Here is a 24,996-nt window from a genome sequence, read left to right on the forward strand (position 1 = left end):
TTCATTCAAAAAGTATTTTAATATAAACCTCACTTACAAACAAAACCAAATAAAGTTGATATTCTGGTTCTAAAAAATGTGTGGTTTCTCTAAAGCACTAAGATGCTACTTCAACAGTGATTGCCTCACATTTTCCAGTCTCTTGATCTGTGCACGTCACGTGTAAAGATCCATCCCTAAGCAAATGAAAAATAAATAATGTAAGTTCAATTTATAAAAAAAGAAAGTCCTTAAGAAATTACCTGAAAACTTACTTAGTAAACAAGGGATCATTTTACTTTTTGAAAGAATATTGAGAGAAAGAAGAAACACAATTGCAGTGTATTTAAATTTAGAACTATATGTCCTCATTAAAATTAAAAATTTTTCTTAAAAATTTCCTCCTAGATAACTGAGATGAAAGTTGTATTCCATGAAAATCTATGATGATAAAGATCTTAAACTGAAGACTGTATGCAAGCTTGTAAAAATGCATCATGTTCTCTTCAAGCCCAGGCCAAGGCAGATGTGCCCTAATGAATTCTATATTCTTGTTAAGTATGGTTTATGCAGTGAATTGTCCCTAGTGTTAATTTGGAAATGATTTACTTGTAAAACACAGTATTATGGATGACCTGTTTTTAAGGAAATGATAAAAACCTGAATTTAATTAGTAATTAGTTTCCTACAGATTTTCTGTTGCAATATTGAAATAAACTTACCCTTTCATGAGACAAAAAAAATTATGTAAACCTTTGAAAATTATATATAAAATTGATGAAAGTTATGTCTATAAACTTGCATGGACTACTTTTTTAGGTTGATTGCACCCAAAATGATCAAAGGGTCCATAAAAAAATTCAGAATGCAAATGACTTGAGGTACACTGCCCTCTGTAAATGTAATTTTACAGGGCAAAAATGTAGTTCACCAATAAAATGTAAGTTTTTAATAAATGATTTTCCCAGAATGACAACAGGTAAAAAATCAATAAACTAATAAAAAAGGTCAGCTCTCAAAGTGGATTTTCTTAACATCAGAAGTTGTTTGTAAAAAAAAAGAAAAAAAGAAGTTGTTTGTACCTTTTCATAGTAAGAACAGCTAATATGTCACGTAATCCATTTTCTTTTTTATCTAAATCCTGGAGCACAACCTGTTTATGCAAAAATAATACAACGATGATTTAGTACTTTGACTTATTAATAAACTGATATATCAATTATTCCAACTGACTAAATCTTACTTACCGAAACTAATCTTTTAAAATAGGGCTGTTTTCAATTCTCCTACCATTTATCATAATTGAGAGAACAGGATTACGTTTCCTTAACGGAAATGTCTCCTCTATAAGGAGGGCATGTAAGATAACTAATATACTTGTCCCTCTTAAATGTCATGTCCTAGATTAGAATGCTTACTTCTATAAAGTACTGTTTGTCTCAGAAAATAGGGGCTGCTTTTCTTTTTGGTAATTATGCCATTATAGTAACATGTAAATTACCTTTCAGGACGCCTTTTATATATACTTTAAAAAATTCAAATGTTTTAAATGCACTTGGAAAATGTATTTAAAAGAAATATGTGTCAAATTCTTTTGTACAACTAAGATTACATTTGTAAGTCAGAGATACTAATGAATTTACTATAAAATTTGTCAGTTTCCTAAAGAAAGGTATACCAATAGACTAAGGTTGGAAGTGACTTTCAGATTTTGCCAATATCAAGTTTCCTCACCTTAGGCAAGCACTAAGTTTACTCATTTCTAAAATGAGGAGGTTAGAACAGATGGAATCCCTAAGAGACTCTTTTTGAAATTCAGTATAATGTGACTAACGTGTTTCTTTCTGGCAGCCGTAAATTAGGATGGTGACAGGAGTATGTGCAGAGAAAAGGCTATAAATATACAAGACAGAGAAGCTGTGGGAATAGGAAAACTTCCATCTGAACTTAGAAATCTGGTGATAGGAAAGTGCTTTTGTAGTAAAGACCCACAGAAACATCTGGAGGAGCTTCTGAAAACTTAACCAGTTGAAGGAGCCCTTCTCCAGCAGATTCTAAGAAGTTAAGTCTGAGGTGGAACCCAGACATGTTACCCGTGTGTGTTTTCATTATTCTTTTGTTGAAATCAGAGAACAGATGTAAAGTTAAAGATACTAATCATTCTCTTTTGTTACCTACATTTGTTTTATTTTTACTATAAAAGTAATTAATGTGCTGTTTGTAAAAAATTCAGTATTAAGTGTTAAAAACTAAAAAGAAAAATTTTCTTGGTACCTTCAAATCTACCCACTGTTAAGTTTCTTGAATACTGTTCCAATACCTATGGTTATTCTCTGTAGCCATAGATAGACATCTAAATACACAACCTCCCCACACACCACCTCCTTCACACATCCCTGCTCTCTGTCTAGATTTCGATTTAAACACAAAAGACATCATATTGTAAATGCAGTTCTGCAGTCCCTGTGTGTGTGTTTTAACATAACTATATTTCTTGGGCATGTTTCTAAGCAGATAACATGGTTCCACCTCACTCTTTTTAAAAGATGCAGAGGACCATATCATATGAAACAGGCATGTGGTATCTGAAAAAGCAAATTTATCCTGTGTCAGAAGCAGCATGGTATAAAGGCAAGATCATGGGTCCAGGAGTGCAACCAACCAGAGGAGAAATCTTTGCTCAATCAAGACAATGACAAGGTATTTACTACCATGAGCCTGTTTCTGACTCATTTATGAAACACACATAGTACGTCTATCTCACAGCATTCTGAGACTATGTAAATTGCCTAGTAAAACATACCTGGCATTTAGCAAACCAAGAAATGGCATTTCCTTTGCCAGGTACCTTAGTACCAAGGAGGGTCAAGAGCACAGAGAGAAACAATCTAAATACAACTGTACTTTGTTTTTATTTTCCTCTAGCTTTTTCAATTTTGAGGTTGCCTAGTTCTTCTCTCTTTCAAAAATGAGTAAGTACAAGTAATCCATTCATAAAAATATGTTAAATGTCCTATATCATATTATATTAATTGAAATTAAACAAGAGTCTAATCCAGAAAGAAAAGCCACATAGGTTCATGTGACTAATTCATAGTGCAATCTGATCTATTCACCTGTGCAAACTTATTTTCCTCTTTTGTGGAGTTCTTCCCCTCAGACTCATAGAGTTCAAGACACACTGAAGATATACTTCCAGGGGCCTGTAATGTATGCTGTCTTCGAGCTGGCAAAGGAGTCCCTGATGGAAACAGTACTTTGAAACTGTTGACTCCTGATTCGTCGACTCCCTAAAAAGCAGGAAAATAATACGCATATTCTTTGACATTGTTACAATTATAAAAAAATCACTCCTACTAGAAATTAATATATACTCCTTCCTGACAATCTGGAAACTACAGAGAGGCATAGAGACGAATGTAGAAGTGATCCTCAATCCCAACCCACTTTATTTAAAAATAAATTGAAACATATGCCTCTACCTATATTAGAAGCTTATGAATAAAATTATATTTAAGAAATTAACATGTTAGATTAATATTAACTAAAAAAGAATATCAGAAACTCACTAAAAGTAAAATTATAAATTTTTGCCAGTATACAAAGTTTTATTTTAAAAACAGTATGTGTATAAACTTATGGTAATAAATTTATACTACTCTGGAAAAATAAAGCTAAACATACCTTAACTAAAATATCTTTGGTTGAACATTCTATCTTAAGAGAGTCTTCCACTAAAGGGTTTTCTTTCCCAATAAGGATTCCTGCTTCTGTAGCGGCACCAATAGGGATAACTTCATCAGGAGGAATAGAATTTAGAAGCTCAACGGCTGGGAAAAGATCTTTAATCATTTGCTGCAGCCTTGGGATTCGAGAAGATCCGCCACAAAGGACAACCTAGAAAATAAAAATAATTTTCAGTTTTTTACTTTTAGAATGATTGTTTCTCAAAATTAAGTGTAACAGACTGAGCCATCTTTATCATATGAACCGGTGAAATATAAGCAGCCCTATTTTAACATGCTATTTTATGTTATATTTACATATAAATATGTATTTAATACATTTTAAATATTAAACATATTCTTTACTCATAATAACAAAGTTTAAAATGAGGAGATCTCACCACATAGAAAAATACAATATTAACAACATATGATTAATACTGGGCATATGACACTTAACCACAAATATTCATTTGAATAGGAAATACAGTAATTAATATTTCATACTGTTCCAGCATTATCTAAAAGAAATGTTTACATAAATCACAGCATTTCTGTGACAAAATAAACATTGGTAATCTCTCCATGTGAAAACTATGCCATGGTTTTGTCTTCACTGTGGAAGAATAATTTTCTCAAGGAAAAAGATGTTTTACAACCACTTTAAGCTCTAGGTACCACTGATTAAGACTGTTTTCTCTGAAATACTTCATATAAAATTGTTCCTTCATGAGACTGTCCACACATCTAGTACCCCAGCTTTTATAACTGACACCCAAGGGACAGGCCCCAGATCCCCTGCCCTGATGGCCACCAGGGCTTGCATTCATGAGTCCCCCAGGACAACAGCAAACAAAGAAGCAGGTTTTAAATGGGCAAAGAAGCGACTTCTGCTCTGTGGCTACACACCTGGACTCAGAAAGTGGGGAGAAGGCAAACATGCCCACTGCCCAGTTTCTCCATGGAAGGGAAGGGAAGGGGTTGACTGAGTACTTTCCCAGCTGCTGCCTGAGGGTCCAGCTTCTAATGAGCCTGTATCTAGGTGCTGACTTTGATCTTCCGCTTCAGGAAACTGATGGTCCTGCACACACCCTCAACTACTGAGAGTCTCTAAGAACACAAATGGCAACTTAGACAGGCACAGAGTTTTGAGAAGCCACCAGGAGCTCAGGTTGGGCTGACTGACAAGGGTCATCTCCCACACAAGACCAGTCTGCCAAGACTGGAATAGGTAGCAGTTTTATGTAAAGTGCAGAAACCAACAAAGGGAGTCAAGGAAAATGAAGATAGAGAAAAATATGTTCCGAACTATATAACAAGATAAATTTGCAGACACTGATCTTAAAGAACCAAGGATAAGTGATTCATTTGATAGAGTTAAAAATAACAGTAAAAAAGATGTTCAGTGAAGTCAGGAGAGTAATACATGAACAAAGTGTGAATTTCAAGAAAGAGACACAAAATATAAAAAAGTACCAAACAGAAATCATAGAATTGAAGAAAATAACTGAACTTAAAAATTCAATAGAGGGCTTAAACAACACACTAGATAAAATGAAAGAAAGAGTCAGTGAACTTGAAGACAGGGCAGAGGAACTGATTCAATTAGAGGAGCAAAAAGAAAAAAAACATGAAAAAGAAAGAAGACAGATTCAGGAACTTATGGGACATCAGTAAGTGGACCAATATATGTAATATAAGGATCTCTGAAGGAGGAGAGAGAGAGAGGAGGAGGCAGAAAACTTATTCAAAGAAGTAACGGCTGAAAACTTCCCTGATCTGGGGAAAGAAACAGCCAGATCCAGTAAGCTCCAAAAGTACCAAATAAGATTAATTTAAGCAACACACAGTGAGATGCATTATAATTAAACTGCTGAAAGTTAAAGACAGAGAAGGGGTCTTACAAGTAGCAAGAGAAAAGCAACTTATTACATACAAGGGAACACCCTTAAGACTATACGTGGATCTTGCAATAGAAATCTTGCAAGCTGTAAGCGAGATATATTCAAAGTGCTGAAAGAAAAAATACTGTCGGCCAAGAATACTCAACTTAGTGAAGTGTCCTTCAAAACTGAAGGAGAAATAAGTGTTTTCTCACATACAAAAGCTGAAGCAGTTCACCTCTACTAGACTGGCCTTACAAGAGATGTTAAAGGGAGTTGTTTAAGTTTAAACAAAATGATGCTAATTAGTAACATAAAAACATATAAAGGTATAAAACTCACTGTTAAAGATAAATAGATGGTTAAATTCAGAATACTCTAACATTGTAGTGGTGGTAGGTAAATCACTTATAACTAATACAAAAGTTAAAAGACAAAGGCATTAAAAATTAATTACAATAACTTGTTAATGGATACACAATATAAAACATGTAAATTGTGACATCAAAAACATAAAATGCAGGGAGGAGGAATGTAAAAATGTAGAGCTTTTTTATGTTTTAAGTTATGTTGTCATCAGCTTAAAATAATCTATTTTAACTATATAAGATGTTTCATATAAGCCCATGGTAACCACAAAGCAAAAATCTAGATACACAAAAGGTAAAGAGAAAGAAATCAAAGCAAACTACTACATAAAGTCATCAAATCATAAAAGAGGGCAGGAAAGAGAGAAACAAACAAATGATCTACGAAACAGACAGAAAACAATTAACAAATTGGCAACAGTAAGGTCATACCTAACAAAAATTACTTTAAATTACTTTCTATACACTACAAATGAATTACTGGATGAAGAAATTAAGAAGACAATCCCATTCACAGGAGTAATTAAAAAGAATAAAATACTTAGGAATAAATTCAACTAAGGAGGTGAATGATCTGTATATTGAAAACTGCAAGCCTGATAAAAGAAAGTTAAGACAAATAAATGGAAAGATATTTCATGTTCATAGATAGGAAGAATTAATATTGTTAAAATGTCCTTACTACCCAAAAATCCAATGTAATCCCTATCAAAATTCCAATGGCAATTTTCACAGAAATAGAAAAAAACAACCCTGAAATTTGTATAGAACCACAGAAGACTCCAAGTAACCAAAGTAATCTTAGGAAAGAACAAAGCTCGAGGCATCACACTTCCTGATTTCAAACTATATTACAAGCTGTAGTAATCAAAACAATGTGGTATTCGCATAAAACAAGACAAACAGATCAATGGAACAGAATAGAGAGTCCAAAAATAAACCCACACATACACAACCAATCAATTTTCAACAAAGAAGCCAAGAATATACAACAGGGAAAGAAGAGCCTTCTTAATAAATGGTATGGGGAAAACTGGGTATCCACAAGCGAAAGAATGATACTGGACCACTATATTACATCACACACAAAAATCAATTCAAAATCGATTAAAGACTTGAAGTAAAACCTAAAACCATAAAACTCCTAGAAGAAAGCATAGGGCATAAACTCCTTGACGATGGTCTTGGCAATAATCTTTGGATCTGATACCCAAAGCAAAGGCAACAAAAGCGAAAATAAACAAGTGGGATTACGTCAAACTAAGAAGCATGCACAGCAAAGGAAATCATCAACAAAATGAAATGGCAATCTGTGGGATGAAAGAAAGTATTTGTAAATCATGTATCTAAAATGGGGTTAATATCCAAAATACACAAGAATCTCATTAGCTCAATAGCAAAAAATAATACAATTAAAAAAACAGGCAAAGGACCTGAATACACAATCTTCCTAATAAGACGTACAAGTGGCCAAAGGTAAATGAAGGTTTGCTCAACATCACTAATCATTAGAGAAATGAAAAACTGAAACCACGAGACATCACTTCAAACATGTAAGGATGTCTATTTTTTAAAAGACAAGAGATAACAGATACTGGTGAAGATGTAGAGAAAAGAGAACCCTTATACATGGTTGGGAATGTTAACTGGTATAGTCACTATGGAAAAACAGTATGAAAATTCTTCATGAAGTTAAAAATAGAATTACCATATGATCCAGAAATCCCACTTTTAAGTATATATACAGAGAAAACAAAATCACTATCTCAAAGAGATATCTGTACTCTCACATTCATTGCAGCCTTATTCACAATAGCTAAAGTATGGAAACATCCTGTGTGTGTGTCAATGGGTGAATAGATAAAGATGTGGTACAGATACACAATGAATATTATTCACTTTAAAGAAGAAGGAAGTCCTGCCATTTGTAAAAACATGAAAGAACCTGGAAGGCATTCAGTACCAAGGGGCTTTTTCCCAAACTCCAAATTAAAAATTACTCCCAAGATAAATAAGAAAACGATAAAAGTATTACCTTGTTGATATCATCTGCTGTAAATCCACCTTGTTCTAAGAGTTTTCTGATTGCTTCTATACATTTATTAAAAAGTGGAGAACAGAGAAGTTCAAATCTTGCTCTGTACACACACATACACAAACACACACAGAGAAGACATAGAAAAAAAGCTTAGTACAGTCAAAAAAGACATCTGTTTCTTGTGAAGGGTAATGCCAAAATCTACTGTGATGGATCTCTTAATAGGTTCATGATCAGAACAGGATATTAAACACCCAGCAGTGCAACACCATGGGGGGATAAAAAGCTTATGTTATCCATCTACAAATATATGAAGATATTTGATATTAAGTTCAGGTGGAAGATTGTCTCACCTACCCTACTTAAAAGCTTTCAAAAAACCTAAAAATAAATATTAAGTGTATGGCATTTCCAACAATAAATCTATTGATCCAAGTCAAACCATCATTTGGAAGTTCTTGCTATTTTTATGTGTTAAAAGTTTTAAAAGTTGCTTCTCACTATTTTTCTTTATAGTCTGAGTGTCTCCTGCACCTAAGTTTAGTTGTTTTGCACCATCTGAGAAGCTTGAATGCCAGCAAATAAAAGAACTATGTTCATGAAAAATGTACTCCCTAATTTCATACTAAGCTTCTTAAATGCAGATAACTGATTTTCAAATATATTTGTGCTATCTCCAGGTACTGAACCATATTTTATAGTTGAAATCTTTGTGATAAAGGCAAAATTTCCTTAATGAAACATTACAAATTCTATTTTCTTCTTAATAACTGATATTAATAAGCAAACATATACTGAGTACTTAGACAAACTTAGCACTAAGTTAGAAATTCTGGAAATACAAAAAATATAAAGACATTCTGCCCACAGAAGATATTTTAATTCAATTTAATAACTTTCTATCTTTTAGGCTGTAGCTTGAAATCTCTCTTAAAAGATCTGGAGAACTTTCTGGAGCCACTGGTCACACTGAGACTACTGAGCACTTGAACTGTGGCTAATGCTACTGAGGAACCCATTTTTTAATGGTTTTAATGTTTTAATGTTATTTCTAATTAATTTAAATTTAAATAGCCACAGGTGGCTGGTGGCCATGGTATGGGGTGGTGCTGACCGCGAGTCTTTGGGAAAGCCCAGGGAAAGGGAGGAAGCTAAAGTACACGGGCCGGACGAAGAGACAATTTGACCAAATAGGGTTAGTAGAAGCCTAAATGTAATATAGTACTGTAACTCTGGAAACCTTCACTGTTTCCAAGTCATCTGTTAGCATGTTGGGAGGAGTAAACAGTGCTAACTAATGGTAGCTATTATTACTGTTAGTAACATGCAACACAAAATGATAGGCTGACAGCCTCCCTCTGGACGTTCTGGGCGAAGGTGCAATCACTTGAAATCAATGTTTTGGATTATGTAAAAGGTATTAGCATTACAAACAATTTATGCATATTAAACCTGTGTTTACTAAATGTCATAAAAGCTATTAAAATTTAAAATGTTGACGACAGATGACAAAGCAAATAAAACCAAGACGCAGCTCAATCCTCAGTGTAGTGTGATAGGTAATGCATATAAACTCTGGAGTCAAACTAGCTGGGTTTGAATCCCAGGTCTGTCATTTACTAGCTGGTTAACATTGGACACAAAATGAAACCTCTCTGTTTCAGCTTCCTCATGTGTAAAGGAAGGAAAATACTAGCACTTACCTCATCGGTTGCTAGGAGAACTTGAGAGTTAATATACAGACAATACTCAGCACACAGGCTGCCACGCAGGGAAACTAACAAGGTGGGGCAAACAACCACTCACACACGCACAAGCCCCACATCAGATTTAAGCAACAAAGAACGAGGGACCGTGTCGGCAGGACTGCAATTCAGTAAGAGAAATTTGAAAATTTCATACTTCAAGCCTCCACTCATCTTTCTGTCAAAGATCTAGGAAGCCTGTCCCACACACTGCTATCTGTAGCCGTAAAGTAACGGGACAGTCACAACTGATGTCATTGCTCTGAGAACAGTTATTTAGGCTGACAAAAACTGGACCCCAGAAGTAAAGACAGAGAAGCTCTTCCTTTATAGAGGGCTAATAAATCTCAAATCAACTGAAGAAAAACCATCAGTGAGAAAATTACACCTAAATATGAATATTCTTGGAATTATTCTGTTCAAGTGTTTCGAACTTCAGTTTTACCTGGACACATTGCAATCAAAATCCTGGCCTTCATACAGTGAGTCAAGGAAACAATTGGCACTTCCCAAGGTTGACAAAGAATGCTTTGCAGTGTCAGCACTGTTCATCAGTTTCATCATGGCACGCGCATTTCCTCTCACGTCATGTTTGAAGCATCTAAATTAAAAATGTAGTCTTTGAAGTTTAAAAAATCACTAGGTCAGTTAGAATTCATTGTAACTAAAATCTGGATAATCCCTGTTAGGATAGTAAGCTCATGAATCAATATTAATACCAGGTTTTAGTATCTGGCTTCCAACTCTCCAAAGCTTCTGAAGAAAATTCTCTGCAATTTAAAGAAGTGTCTCAAGAAAAGTGGATAACCAATCCACTTTACACTTTGAAATGCTGGATTCTATAACCACAATAATGGACTGTACTTTGAGGAAGAAGTGCAGTACATGTCATCTTTTTTGTAGATGAGACAAATGGAGGTTGAAGGAGATTCATGCAATGGGGTCAAGTCTCAGTCACATCTTACCTTTTAAAACTGCAGCATGATTATTGTTTAATGGTATAAAATTATCTGTCCAGCATTAAAAAAAAAAAGAGCTAAAAGTGCTTCTTCAAGGAAATTTGAAACATAAAATATGTAAAATTACAGTTCGTCTACCTCCAAGGTGAGTCAATTGTTAAAATTGCTTGCTAAGTGATGACTGATGGCCCTGTTTCTAAACATATTTAATAACTGGAATTGGTAGTAAAATTACCAGTGCCCTTCCTTTAAAACAAAAAGCAGTACAGATCTTTATTACACAAGTGAGAAATTATCACTTTTTCAAGACTTTTTATTTTATCCAGTTTAGTCAAACAGATGAAAATGCTGTTTCAACTACTCTTCAGAGCAGTAATGGCCCAAATGTAACCTATACATATTTGACTCATGCCAAACAGGATTAGAACTTTTAATGGAATAATTACATCCAGTAATAAAACTAAAATACTCCTTGTGGTAGTAGATTAGTAATTACATAAACACTCCATGAGACACTAATTCACTGGAATGTAACTGTAACATCGTCTCCTAAACTTGTAAATACTGCTCAGAAGGCGTGAGGCCTCAGTGCCTGCACCCTCCTTCATCCAGACATAAGAGCAGTACCTGAAGAATTAAGAAGTCGAACTTGAGATCCAAGTTCATACAGTTCAGTGTCTGGTGGTCCCTTACACTGAGTGAAAAATTCAAGTACACTGCACTGGGCAGCTTGGCCTCGCTTTCCCCATCTGCTGGAACGTACGTTATAACTTTAAACATAAAAATATCCAGTGCACTGGAAAAAACAGGTCCTCCTGTGAAAGGGGGCAATTTCAAATAAACTAGGAAAACAAACCTGCAGATAAACTTCAATCGAAATACATCACCAAGTCCATTAATACTCACCTCTGAAACTCAGAAGCTAGGTACTGTGCTAAGGTTTCTGTGAAATGTGTACCTCCAATGTTATCAGTGTTTGTTGAAAGAACACGATATATTCCACTGTTAACTTCCATGACACTGATAGATAAGGATGTTCCTCCAAGTTTGAATACCAAAATATTGCTTAAAGAAAAAAGACAATATGAGTAAGTTATGAGGATCACAACACTGTAGAGTTAGGTTGGGCGTCTTAAACTTAGAAGTCATTCAGTTTAATCTCTTTGAATCACAAATGAAACTGAAACTCTCACATGAGTAACTGAGTTATCCATGGTCATCATTTAGTGACAAATGAAATCCAGAAACCAGATCTGATTCTAAGCCAAAGTTTTTTTTCATTTAGTTGTGCTGGTAAAAGTATATTCTTCTGTATAACTGGAGTTCAAAATACTAATTTTTCAAAGTAAATAAAGAGATTTGTAATTAAAGTGAATTGTAAGAGAATTAAATATAGAAATTTTATGTTAGTATTGTCCTGGTTACTCCTGCAATAACATGTTCTATAAAAATAAAACATATGCAAAACCAAGAGCTTACTTCCTATGTATCAAAATCCAAAAATGTTGATATTCTACATTTTCATTTACCTACAGGTAATTTCTCAGTGATTTATACATATTAGTTTCTGTAACTGTGAGAGCTGAATGAAATGACATAATTAGAGAAAATTAACACATCTGAATTGATTTCCCTAAAGTGGCATTATGTGTCAGGTCTATTAAGACAAGTTTTGACAACTAAATTTGGAGTGTGTCTTACTATTTCATTATTGAATGAAGTCTTGAATCCCCATGCTGGCTTTCCCCCCATCTCCTGCCAAGACAAATGTATATGAAGGTCCTCACTGTTTCTAAGCATGTTTAATAACTGGGGTAGTAAAATTAACAGTGCCCTAGAGCTTCAGTTGGAACTTGGCTGGGTAATATATAAATTTCCCATTTTCCTCCACTAAAGTGACAAAGTGTGAGTGACAAGAGAAGGGCAGAAAAGCTCCTTTCCCTCTTGTATGTCCTTTCTCTGCTTTCCTAGGACAGCTTTCTCATCTGTTTGAAAAACTCAGAGTGAGAGTTTCGATGCCTTTCCATCCATAAAGGCTTGGAGACACTGCATCATATAACAGCCTCTATTAATACAATTCCTCTAATCGAAAATGTTTTCTGCACTGAAGAATTTAGAGCTGCAAATAGGTTTTTACCTTTTTCCAGTGGGGGAGTCTTGTCCAATTCCATAAGCCAAAAGAGCAGCAGATGGTTCATGGATTAACCGCAAAACATTAAACCCAGCAGCTCTGGCTGCTTCCCTGTGGACAGTTTGCTTTTAATGAATTTACCATCACAACATGTTCAAGTCTACATTATTAGAAATGCTCTGCTAAAGATTTTAGGCAACAGCAAATACGGTATCACAAGGAGAACACGAAGGGCAGTGACCTTCAGAAGTAAGACAATGGCCAAAGAACAAGAAACGAACCTACGTCTCTATCACTTTCTGTTTAAAATAATAACGTTCAGAATCTATTTTCTTGACAAAGAAAATAACATGTGCTTACACTGAATACGGAAAAAAAAGCTCTCCAAATGCTCAAGCTTACAAACTTCAGAAAGCAATCAGGACATATTTATAATACATCACAGAACTTTCCAATTTCTTTAACTAAGGGTCACATTTTAACATCCCACAAGTGCAAGTAAATAAAGCAATTCTCTGCCCCAGAAGCAACTCGGGTGTTCAGCAAAGCCCCACCGGGAAGTCTGTTCACAGAGCAGAAGCATGGGTGCTTGCCTATTACATCTGTGTAACGACCTATAAAAACTAAACACAGCTTTTTGCTTAGATGTTAATCCAAGGTGAAAAACTAATTGTAAATATTTTCTAAAACTGCCTATTTTTTCGTAATTCCCACATAAGCCTTAATTACATGAAACTAAAGCGAAGTGATTTCGTAAACATCAACCCAACCTGGTAGTCAAAAATGCTTCCAATCAAAACAACTAAGAAAGTACATCTAATTTTATGTTCTTTAAACATTTCTTAAAATATAGGAAATATTAATGATTATTACCATACTTTTTACCACCCAATTTACATATGTAAATATATAAATGTATTTACAAATACAGTTTTACCTTTGACTATATAGCGATACTGTGCAATTTGTATTTCCTTTAACTAAACAAGTAAGAAAAACCCCATATTATACTTACCCAAGAGCATTTTTTTGCTTTTCTCCAAAATCAAATGGAACAGTAATAACTACATCATTGGCATCTGAGCCCAAGACAGAATGTGCCGTTTCTACATGAAAAAAATATTTGAAGAGTTCACTAAACTTATTGTGGTCATCATTTCTTGATGTATGTAAGTCAGATCATTACACTGCACAGCTTAAACTTATACAGTGCTGGATGTTAGTCACAGCTCAATAAAACTAGAAGAAAAAATACTAAAAATAAATTCCGACAACACACAAAAATGTCAAGTGATCTTTTGAGGCTTATTAATTTCTACCAAAGATCTTCTCACTATAAAGATTTTTCCAAATCATCTGATTGCCCCACCCCACTGACCTTCCACTCCTGTTCTCTTAAACTGTGCACTACTTTTTGTGGTTTTGGTATATTTGTGGACATGGAATTAAATACTTTTCAAGGCTTCTCAGGCTTCAAGCATCTCCCAAATTAGACTGGTTCCACGGAGAATGAGCTCCTAACGCATCAATGTGAAGACAAACTAACATGATTAAAGACTGCCTTCCAACCCCCGAGCTCATCACAAATTCCAGAGCCGAAGTGAGCCTTGTACATAATCTACTCCAGAATTCCGCAAATTGTTCCACAGGAGGCTGCTCAGCTCCAAGCCTTACCCTAAAGTGGTGATAAAACCAGACCTACTTAATCTGCTGACATTATCGTGAATTTTGAAGGAGATAAAACATTTACTATTCACCAAGCTTATCTGGCCACTTCATCTTAAGAAGTTTTGAAAATGCTAACTTGGCCCAATCCATTTACACTACTTCTAGGGAAACCAAAGTCACCCAGTTGGGTCTAGCAATTAGGTCTCCTCACCGATAACATGAACCATTACCCTGCTTCTCCCCAGATCAAAACACGTCTCACTTTTTTTTTAAGGTCAATTTTAAGAGATTTTTTTTCTTTTGCTCAATACCTTTCATTTTACTAAATATCAGTCTGGCAACATCTTCTGGGTTGACAAATTTTGTTTCTCCTCCAGTATCTATTTCGTATCGCAATTTCCCATTTTTTTCAATGACCTATAAAGGAAATTATAAGTGTATTAAATAAGGAATGATTTTAACAAAGATATAAAGTTTCAAAGCAATATAACTGGTCATGACCTTGGTGATTACTCTGTGTCACAGGGAAGTAATAAGGAAGCATACTCACTAAACATTTACTTTCCATGATGTATTTCTGAGCCTGCGGATCCTCAGAGCTGTCCATAAAGATAAAGACAGTTACTTTAAGTTTAAAAAGCTAAAGCTCTAACTGTTAGAGATTATTACAAACAATGATCAGTACATATACATAAACTGAAAAAGAAATGTGCAGTATATTGTATACATGTATTTACACGCAATGTAATGTATATGTGAAGTCCAACTGCAAAAATTCTGCCTAATAAAACTGAAAAAAAGATAAAGACAGTTAAACAGTTGTATTAGTATTGTTGATATATGTCTTAAAGATTATATTCTTCAATACCACTGAACAAATACAAAGATATAAACAAACTTAAGTTGCTTAATATTAAAAAATCTTGAAATACTACAGATCTAGATGGTAGGATTAAATGGATGCGGTATTTCCAACGGTTACAGTTAATTCTATTAAACTGTTAATCTTCACATTTGAAAATAAATAGCTCTCACTTGTTCTGATCTTACTGTCAATAGATGTTATACATTTGGGGATGATTTTCATAATATCAATGATTTAAGGTCATATATTGTTATCTCTTTAATCCTGAAGATCCAAACACTGAGATAAAAAGGGCAAAAGGAGGTAAAACCACAAAATAAAGGCAAACCAGAATACGTAACATCATCTTGGTTGCTTGGTTTCTGAACATGAATCAGTACCTGAAACCTGAAAAGACTGAGCAAAAGTATGAATATTTGACACGCAAAAGTTCAGAGTACTACAAGTAGACAGATATATAATGCTCTATACAAAGCAGGTACTAATAAATGTGTATGGCAATGAAAAAATTAAGACAATGGGTGTTACATTCTCCAAATAGCAATACAAATGAATGCAGGCTACCAACTGTTTTCACATACATTACCTTACTCGTCGTCACAACACCTAAGTGGGGTTAGTTTGGCAGGTATTATTCTACAGGCAACAGACTGTAAATCTGTTCACAATTACAATCAGGGGCAGAGTTGGTACTTGATTCCAGGGCTTTCGACCAGGCAAGAGCCCTTTAGATTTTACCAGGCTGCCTCGCAGTAAGATGGCAAACGACTAAGGTGCCTTTGTCCCTTGAGCAGACAGGAGTGTGATCCTTGGCTTAATCTCACCTAGAAATGAAGATGAAGCAGACTCTGCCACTAAAGCCTTCTTGCAAGGGGCTATAGCTCTTCTGTCCAGAGACCAGTCTTAAACGTTTAATTAAAGAGGTGAAAATTAATAGTAGCTAGCTGCTAAATGTTACTAAACATCGGAAGACCCTAACCTGCGTAAAAAGGATTTTAAAATGGACTAATTTGGCTTAGGATTCCCTTGGGAATACTTGCAGCTTCTTCATACTTCCTTCTCTATCACCTAAAAATTGACAGAGAGGAAAGAGGTAAGAAGCTTCCCCAAAGTCACATGGCTAATTAAGGCCACCACTGGCTAGAGTCCAAATTTTAACACAAAGTTTAGTATTCCTTCCACTACATACCCCCTCCCTTTTTTAACCGAATATTTATACTGTAACCTGGACAAATATTTTAAGGGTAAGAAAAAAAGATTAAGTGTGCCTATAGTATTTTTTTCATGATTATTGTAATTTCATCATAACACTTAGTGGTTCTGTTTTCTTTGGGATAGAATTTTAGCCAACCAGGATAATTTCTCCTATTATGTATGTTATCACTCAGACAAGATAATTTGCCAGAAAAGGGTATTTTATGGAATTTACAGAACTCTCAGAAATGGAAAATTCTTTCTCAACTGCCATGCAAAGAGGGCTTCTCTCTCATGAAGACAGAAAGTACATGCAGCTCTGAGGGCCACAGAAGGGCCAGGCCCTGGAGAAAAGCAGGACACAGAGAATGGGGACGGTGACAAACGATCATGATATGCCCGGAAAGTAGTGGACTGACCCACAACGACGTACAGATCACAACTTTATTTGTCCACACCAGAATGAAGTCACTTAACAGAGAGACGGGGGGAGCATACAGAGCACCAGCAACATCGCGGCTGCAGGAGGCAGTGTCAGTCCCACCATCGTGGCACAACCGTCACCAGCAGTGCCACCTCCCCTCCTCCTCTTTCCTGCATGCCCCTTGTAGTCAGCAGGCCCTCGGGCCCGCACCCCCACACGCAGAGCTACGGGTCTCCTTCCCCAGCAGGTCACAGCAGTGCCTGCCACGTCTGAGAGCATCTTTACACCCCTCTGTTGGCTGGCCCCTCACGCCACTCCTGTGAGGTGGGTAGTCTCCCACTTCCCAGGTGAGGGACCTGAGGTACGGAGTGGTGAACTGGTCTACTAAGCGGAAAGACAGACAGGCAGGAATGGCTGGGCCTGGAGCTCAGGCGGAACTTTGGGCCTTGTTTCCCTACGGCCTCCCCTTATCACAACTTCCCTCCTTTTAAAATTTGGCCTGTTTTTGTTTACTTCTCTAAGATCTTTCCCTTTAGTTTTACTCCCCCATTAGTTACTGCACCCATTAGATTTGCACACTACTACCTCCCAAGTCCAACTCTGCTTGTCTTTAGCACTTCTCTTATCTCAATTAAGTCCCCACCTATGTACTTTGCTATCATTAATAGATTAATACAGTACACACCTAACTCTTTCAAGTGCTTCCCTGTTTTTCCATTAAGTCTGACCCTCTACAGTAGTGTTACCTGGTTAGAACTGACATGCATCCCTCCATAGCATGGCCTACAGCAACTGAGAAAATGTATGTATGTATTTCCATCTCAATACCTTAACATACGCTCCTTCAAATCAAGGAATCTATCTGTCTGGTGTGGTGCTTACAGAAATTCAGGAAATATATTTATAAATGTTAACACCGTAGAATGCTTCCTCAAAATACAACTACTACCAGTATTTCAAACATACATTACTATGCTGCTGTGATGGAAAATACTGCAGTTGAAATTGTTTTTTTATGATTTAAGTTTTTCGAACTGGAAGGTATGAGAAAAGTCATCTAGTACAAACTTCTCATTCTAGAGATAAAGCAACTGAGGCACAAAAAGGGCCAGTGATTTGCTCAGTGTAACAGACCGTGCCAGCATTAGAACCCAGGAGTTCTAACTCGATTCCAGCGTATTCCACCTCACCAGCTACAGCCTACATCCATTGCCCGTTCACCAGAGGAGCTTGGTGGCCCGTCATCTACTCATGTTTCCAGGGATGTCCCCCCTGAGGCTTTGACCATTTCTCTACCTGTCTGTATTCCCAGCATTTAGGTAAGCAACCAAGCCTGCAAAGTGTAAAACAAAACCTCTCCCAACATGCCTGTGTATTTTTCCAGCATCTAGATTAGAGGAAGGTTTTTTAAAAGTCCAAGTCTCCTTTTGGTATTTCCTCAAAGTACTAAACCCCTAAGAGCTCTGAGTTAGGTTCATAATGACCAGTAGTGGCTTCTCTTCTAAAGTAAGTTGGAACCAGGGCTCAACGCCATCATAACTCCTCAAGGAAGTGTGCTTTGGAGGGAAAGGGGGATTCTTTGCTGAGGGTTTGTGCTTAAAGAGTTACCTACTGCAGGCCATCTTTCCCTACACCACCCTCAATAGTTCCAAAGTGTTCTCGTCCACCATATGCCATTAATGAGAATTTTTACCTACATCTTGTGAGAAAAAGTGACTTTGGAAAGTTCCCTAGGGCCTGCCTTCTGTGACATACTAGACAGGAAAAAAGGCAAACAGAAAAGAACAACATTAGCTAAAAGCATTTGGGAAACTGATATAATCCGAATTGTTTCCACAATGTCCAAATGGCAAACCAAACTGTAGTTATGCAATTATGCATATAAAGGAACACAAATAATATGGAATGCAGAGAATTTACTTACATGGAATGTTTTATAAGACAGCCAGTTTCTCATTACATCAAAGATTATCAATGTGAACCATAACGCACACGTGTGGATCCCTGCCAGTTACTGACTTATATCCTTACAGTGATAAGAGACTAAGAGCTAGTAAAACAGAGGGAAAGATGGACTGACTATTGAGTGTGTATGTCACAGACACAGCACTGTAAACTAAGAGACAGAGGTACCAATACGTGTTGTGTCTATACCTAATAAGCTATAGAGGGACTTAAACAAATGAAGACTGTAAACTCCAGGAAGCAGTCAAGTTAAACTAGTCAAGATTCAAGCAATGAGGTCATGATACACAACCCTAATCCTATACTTCGTCAACTACTGTGCCTCACCCTGGCCTTTCCTTGGCCAAGGTCAGATGCGCTAATAACTTACATGAGTATAGTGCTTTTAAACTCGTAAACCTTTTCACATCTGTTAACCATGTGGTCCTCACAACAACCCTGTGAGGTAGGCAGGTTGTCCCCATTCAGCTGAGGAAACTGGTGTAGAGGTGAACTGGATTGTCTTACATCAGTGACAAAGCGAGGGCGAACTAGCTCTCTGGACTCGGCTCCATTTTCCACCAGGCCAACACTCCCATTTCTGAAAGGTCTTTCAACTAGTGGAGATGCTTGGGAGAAGCAGCTAGCACGTAAATTCCTATCACTCTGCATATGAATGGCCCATCCACTTCTTTTTCTGGGGACACAAACAAGGAGCCAGGGCACCAGGAGGCCCGGGCCTCTGCCAGTGCAGGCAACACACCCTTGTGGGATCAGTTCCTAACTTTTGGTATTTGAAATTAACCTCTGAAGCAACTTTTCAAGCCCGAGCTGAAAAGCACCAGTTGCCTCTTCCACTGCTGTGGCCAAGCGTCTGACCGCGACCACGGCATCCCTGCGGAGCTCGTTGGCAATGTCCTGCTGAGCACTGGCCACCTCGCCAATGGCAATCAGCCTGTCCAATTTCTCTTCCTCCCGCTTTGAGAGTTCGCGTGCCAACCTCCTGTTTTCTGCCAATTCGGCTGCGATAGTCCTGGCCACTGACCGCCTTCTGCGCCTTGCCCACCTGGGAGGGGGCTCACTGTTCAAGGGCCTGTTCCCTCCAGAAACAAAAGGAACTCTGGAGGAGACTGGAGGTTGCGGTGCAGAGGCCACCCCAGGAGTGTTTCGGCCGGTGCTGGTGCAGGGACTGGGCTCACCGGACACACCCAGTCTGGTCATGGGGCTGCTCTGACAGGGAGCAACTGCACCTCTGAAAAGGTGGTGGGAGCTGCTGTAGCTGGGGGTCCCTTGAGAGCACCCTGAAAGACAAAGCAACAATGTTGCAGAGAGGACGTTCCTGCTGCTGGAATGCTTGGAGCCGGCAGCTGAGTTGAGACACAGGGACAGAACTATGGTATTCCTGGCCAGGCCTCTTTCTACAGGGGATGGGGGGGAACTCATCTCCTGCATCTGGACATTGTGGTCTGCTGTAATCATACATCTGAAACTTCCCCCCTTGCCTTCTTGAACCCCTTTCCATGTAGCTATCCAGCCCACTTTACAGCCACAAATTCCTAGGTCCCCATTAAAAATAATGCCCAAACTAGTTCAGCTCTAAAGAGTACTTCCAGGTTTAAAGAGTTTTAATACTTTACATACCTAGGACCATAGCTTTTAAAATTCTAGAGCCCTTTACTTTATCTTTAGGTTAAAAAAAAAAGAGGGCAGGGAGCAGAAATAGGGACTATGCAACCCTAATCGTTCACACACTTGGGAGTTACCTGCACCCGAGGATTCATCCCAGGAGTCCTCAAGGTCACTGGTTTCTTGCATCTGGTCACTGTTTCTCAGCTGACAATCCTCATCTGATTCCTTAACTGTTTGCAAGGCAGGTGAATGATCTGCTGCCTGAGTCCGTTTTGCTCCCAGAATGCTGGTTCCCTCTTGTCCTGGGGTGTCAGAGGCTGTTAAGTTCTGATCACAGTGTTTGGGCCAAGCAGCCTCCTCCATTAAGTTGTCTGGGTCTGGGTCAGTCACTATCTGATTTCGGAGAAGCTGATCCAACGTATCATAAAACGGACAGTGTGGTGGATCACCCAGACTTGTGGCATGGGCCACATAGGCCTTTAAATATAATGCCTTCAGGACTTTAAACTTGGAGCGGCACTGACGCTCGGTGCGACGGAAGCCTTCCTGCTGCATCCGCTTAGACACAGCCTGATAGACGTCTGCATTGTGATGCACAGTCTGGAGGCGCTGAATGTACTCAGCCTCGCCTAGTATGGAGAGAAGCGTTCGGGTCTCCTGTCTGGACCACCGGATGCCCGCACTGCTTCCGGAAGTGGCCATAGCGGACTGGGAGAAGGCTAGCTGGAGGAGGCTCCTGGGCAGCAAGGTGCCGATCTGAAGGTGGGGGAACTCTGTGTGCTCCGGTCTATCTCCAGGAGCCAGCCGATTCTTCCCTCTCAGGGCTAATTGCTGAGAAGCCAGGTCCAAGGACCGCATTTCCGGCTGGAAGGCCACAGGGGAATGAAAGTTACAGGGAGGGTGGATAACTGTGGCAGCAAGTTAAGTGGTGCTACCTGTAAGCAGGCTGCAGAGGCAGGATGCCAGTGCTGAGACAGCCCAGCTTTGGGAGTTCGCCCAGGATGGGTACCGGACCAAGCGGTAAAAAGGGCCTTACTGGCTTGGTAACAAGGGGACTGGCTCCTCCACAAAGGGCGGAATGCTTCCAAGGCTGAGACCTGGTACAACTGTGTATCTGTATCTGTCTTGTACATAGACAGGCCAGGGTAGGGGGAATGCCTGGACCACGAGGAAGCTCACTTTGGATAAGTGCAAGGACTAGGGTGTAGCAATACATGTCTGAAGGGGCTCTTTCCTTACTAACCTTGGTCTAAGTGGCATGCTGTGGCTCTGTATTACCTTTCTGTCACCAATGCACTCCTTTGTTAAAAGGTAACTTTCAGGGCCAGAGAAGTGAGCTGAAGTTGTTCTCGCTAATACAAAGCTATCTGCACAACATGGCAGAAGACACCCACATCATTACTTCGACCATCTGCCCCAAAGACAAACAGGGCTACCAGGGGATGAATCTATGGAACTGTTCTGTCTTAACTGCATCACGATCAGTATCCTGGCTGTGATACTGTAGGATAGTTTTGCAAGATGTTAGCATTGGACAAAGTGGTAAATCCAGTAATACATCTGATCTCCCTGTATTATTTCTTACAACAGTATGTAAATCTACCATTATCTTAAAAAATTTTAAAAAAATTGTTGGCTGCTTACAGTGAATCTAGCTTCAAGACCCATCTACAACTCCCTGTTTTTCAGCTTATAATTTGAACATTTTTGACACCAATTCAATTTATTTTCAATATGCTCAGGACTAAGTTTTGTCAACAGATAAATGGTTATGGGAATATATGTATCATCACAAAAATTTGAATTTTCTCCAAATATAGTAGTTTTTGGCTTAATGAATAGATAACCTAAGGCAAAAAATAAATATCAAGTTCAGTTTAACTAAACACAGGTAAAGGATAATAAAAATATATCTGTATGTATAAAAGAAATAAACATTAAATTTAATTCATAATCCCCCAACTCCTAAAATATGAACACAAGGAACTTTCTACTTAAATTCTCAACTGAACAAAGTATAAAGGGAAGAGCCTAGGGCCAAGGGTTAGACATCCTAAACTGTAGTTCTATCTAATTACCCCCTAACTTAGGAATACCTTCATTTCTATGTGCCTTGGTTTTCTCATTTAGAAATGGGGAGGGATAAAATCTGCCCTATCTTACAGGGATTTAAGAGGATTAAATAAAATAATAGATGTGAAAGCACTTTGAAAATTTAAAAACACTATACCAAGTATTACAACTCCAGTGAAAATGAAGACCCCTAATTATCACGGTAATCTATAATTTGAGGAGACAGAAGTCCGGGGAAGCAAGCCTCTTTAATCTTTTAATTAAAGTTACAACAGATGATTAACCTGATTCTTAAGACATCAATTAAGCTATTTCTCTAATGATTAAATGTGTAAGCCAACTGGAAAAGTTAGTTCCCAGAAAGCGTCACAAAAGAATCTTAAGAAAATCAATAGCTTCTACATAAATATTCACCAATTATAACAGGTTTCACAAAATTCAACTACAGTGCAAAGAAATCTTCAGATTCTCACACAATCTTTCAAGCTCTCTCAGTCAAAAAAGTACTATAAAAATGTGAAAAGTCCAAACTACCACCTCTGAATGACACAGATGGTCAAAACTAATGCATGTTGGTAGCTATCAATACTAACAGACCTATAAGAAAGAAACAAATGTCGAATCTTATCCTTGAGAAGACTCACCACAATTATCAAAAGGAACAGCCTCCTGGGGTATTGTTGAAATGACTCGGTCACAAAAAACAATGAATAAACAAATTGGTGTTTCTAGTTTCATTTCACATTATGCTTACAATGTATAAATGCACTTTTATTACCATACATAAAAGCATTATTTTATTCCATACCTTCTGCCAAGGATCTGCTTTACTTTCATTACTGTATTTGAAATATTTCTTATTCTACTTTGTTTTGCTGCCAATCCAACAACCTGAAAAAGAGCAATGTATTATAACGCATGTAATTTTCACCTTATTTCAAAGTGCAAAAATGAGGAGAATGGTACCTCTTCATTTTCTGAGTAAGCAACCACAGCTGGAGTAACTCTGTCTCCTGCATCATTTGCAACCACATCAGCCCGGCCATCCTGGAGAAAAATAGGCAACCGTATTAGTTCTTTTGAAATGAAATATACAGCCTCATTTGCTATATTCAGACATACATGGACCAGTGTTAATTTGCTATATACAATGAGAGAAAAACTGCTTTCTCAACATTTTAAACTTGTAGATTTAATTGCCGTTATTGATTTCCTAGATTTTAGTAACACCAGCATTCCAAAACTGCCTTTTTTTTTCAGTCTGCTCCGCAGAGCCAGTAACAGAACAGACATAATATACATACAATAATAACGTCTTATTACATCACCCTTCCTGTTTCTCTTTCTTCTACAAATGCATCTTTCTTCTCTTTTCCCACATATGATGAAGGAGCACCAATCCCTTTTTCTTTTCCTTACAAATCACTTGACATTTAAACATGGGACTAGTACCAGGGAGTCCATTACTATTGTCCCTCCCACCTCCCCACTGATGAGAGGAAGGCCGAAACTTCTAGGCAGGATGTCTCATTTCCAGAAAGGACAAGTGAGTAGAGCCCACACCATCAACTCGCTTCGCACGCTTCGCGGGATCAACAGCTCCAGGTCCAGATCGCTGCCACCCTGCCCTTTCCAGGCAAACCTCCGGGTATCAAACGCTCAGGTCCCCCTCAGGGCCTCCGGCGGCCCTGACGTCCCTGGGAGGCCCTCCCCCTCAGGGCTTCGAGCATCCACGATGTCCCCCGGGCCCGACCCACTTCCGGCTTCCTGCGTCCACGATGTTCCCGGGCCCGTTCCCCGTTCGAGTCTCTTGCGTCTACGATGTCCCCGGGTCCACCCTTTCTCCAGGCCTCCTATGGCACTGACGTCCCCGGACCCCGCGCGCCGGCATCGCCCCGACCTTTCCCCAGCATCCAGCGGCCTTTCCTAAGGAGCCGCGGGACACGAGGCCGGGCCGCCCAGTCCTTAACCCCAAAACTTCGCCACAGTACCGCCGCTCCGCGCAACGTCCCTAGGCCGGCGACATGCCGTTCACAACCCCGCAGGTGACCAAAGGGCTTGGTCTAGCACCCAGGCAACCGGGTACCCGTAGCCCAGCTCCCCGAGCCTGTCACCTTATAGACGGCCACACAGGCTGATGTGCAGCCCAGGTGAACCCCGATGGCCGCCATGAGGCGGCGGAGACGCCGGCAGAGAGGCCGGCAGCAGTAACGAGTGGTCCTCCGGCGACAACAGTGCCTGGCGGCGGAACAGGCCCATCAGACACTGCGGCGACTTCACGTTCCCTCCCACCCACTGCGTCCGGTCCCTCCGCCGCGGCCTCCCGCGCCGTCGCCAATCAGGGTGAAAGTCCCGCCTTTTCTCTAAAGCA

The 24,996-nt window shown here is 38.6% G+C and overlaps 3 protein-coding genes across 5 annotated transcripts in view; 1 reads left to right on the top strand and 2 right to left on the bottom strand.

Annotated features, from left to right (window-relative positions):
* The window catches only part of DCLRE1C (DNA cross-link repair 1C), a 63,380-nt gene extending 60,864 nt beyond the window's left edge, over positions 1–2,516 (top strand). The window contains exon 15 of the mRNA XM_072955043.1: positions 388–2,516. Coding sequence (XP_072811144.1) covers positions 388–395 — 8 coding nt within the window. The 3' untranslated portion in view covers positions 396–2,516. The remainder of the gene's footprint in view (positions 1–387) is intronic.
* On the bottom strand, positions 1–24,963 carry HSPA14 (heat shock protein family A (Hsp70) member 14). 2 transcript variants are annotated; one of them, XM_006211685.3, is made up of 14 exons: positions 24,740–24,963; positions 23,592–23,672; positions 23,434–23,516; positions 15,047–15,095; positions 14,808–14,913; positions 13,844–13,934; positions 12,835–12,939; positions 11,604–11,762; positions 10,184–10,339; positions 7,991–8,093; positions 3,664–3,876; positions 3,096–3,269; positions 1,062–1,132; positions 1–176 (listed from the first exon to the last, which is right to left on the bottom strand). In XM_006211685.3, the coding sequence occupies exons 1-14, from the start codon at positions 24,794–24,796 to the stop codon at positions 98–100; spliced, it is 1,527 nt and encodes a 508-aa protein (XP_006211747.1). In that variant the 5' UTR covers positions 24,797–24,963; the 3' UTR covers positions 1–97. The 2 variants fall into 2 exon arrangements, with proteins under 2 accessions (XP_006211747.1, XP_072811151.1); XM_072955050.1 differs by lacking the exon at positions 24,740–24,963 and adding an exon at positions 24,189–24,449.
* Positions 16,986–23,649, bottom strand: MSANTD7 (Myb/SANT DNA binding domain containing 7). 2 transcript variants are annotated; one of them, XM_015245607.3, is made up of 4 exons: positions 23,592–23,649; positions 23,434–23,516; positions 20,687–21,416; positions 16,986–20,224 (listed from the first exon to the last, which is right to left on the bottom strand). In XM_015245607.3, the coding sequence occupies exons 3-4, from the start codon at positions 21,408–21,410 to the stop codon at positions 19,704–19,706; spliced, it is 1,245 nt and encodes a 414-aa protein (XP_015101093.2). In that variant the 5' UTR covers positions 21,411–21,416; positions 23,434–23,516; positions 23,592–23,649; the 3' UTR covers positions 16,986–19,703. The 2 variants fall into 2 exon arrangements, with proteins under 2 accessions (XP_015101093.2, XP_072811152.1); XM_072955051.1 differs by lacking the exon at positions 23,592–23,649 and having other exon boundaries at positions 20,687–21,181.
* Positions 24,964–24,996: the final 33 nt, after the last annotated feature.

The sequence above is a fragment of the Vicugna pacos genome, chromosome 35, assembly GCF_048564905.1.
Source record: "Vicugna pacos chromosome 35, VicPac4, whole genome shotgun sequence".
In the NCBI taxonomy this organism is placed as follows: domain Eukaryota; kingdom Metazoa; phylum Chordata; class Mammalia; order Artiodactyla; family Camelidae; genus Vicugna; species Vicugna pacos.

What these genes read in the sequence shown, in the direction of transcription:
- MSANTD7 (XM_015245607.3), bottom strand. Translation starts at nt 21,410, where the DNA reads ATGCGGTCCTTGGACCTGGCTTCTCAGCAATTAGCCCTGAGAGGGAAG. An exon ending in GGATGAATCCTCGGGTGCAG is followed by an intron (nt 20,225 to 20,686) that starts GTAACTCCCAAG and finishes TTTGTCTTTCAG; the next exon opens with GGTGCTCTCAAGGGACCCCC.
- HSPA14 (XM_006211685.3), bottom strand. Translation starts at nt 24,796, where the DNA reads ATGGCGGCCATCGGGGTTCACCTGGGCTGCACATCAGCCTGTGTGGCC. An exon ending in CTTACTCAGAAAATGAAGAG is followed by an intron (nt 23,517 to 23,591) that starts GTACCATTCTCC and finishes GCTCTTTTTCAG; the next exon opens with GTTGTTGGATTGGCAGCAAA. An exon ending in CAGCAGATGATATCAACAAG is followed by an intron (nt 3,877 to 7,990) that starts GTAATACTTTTA and finishes TTTATTTTCTAG; the next exon opens with GTTGTCCTTTGTGGCGGATC.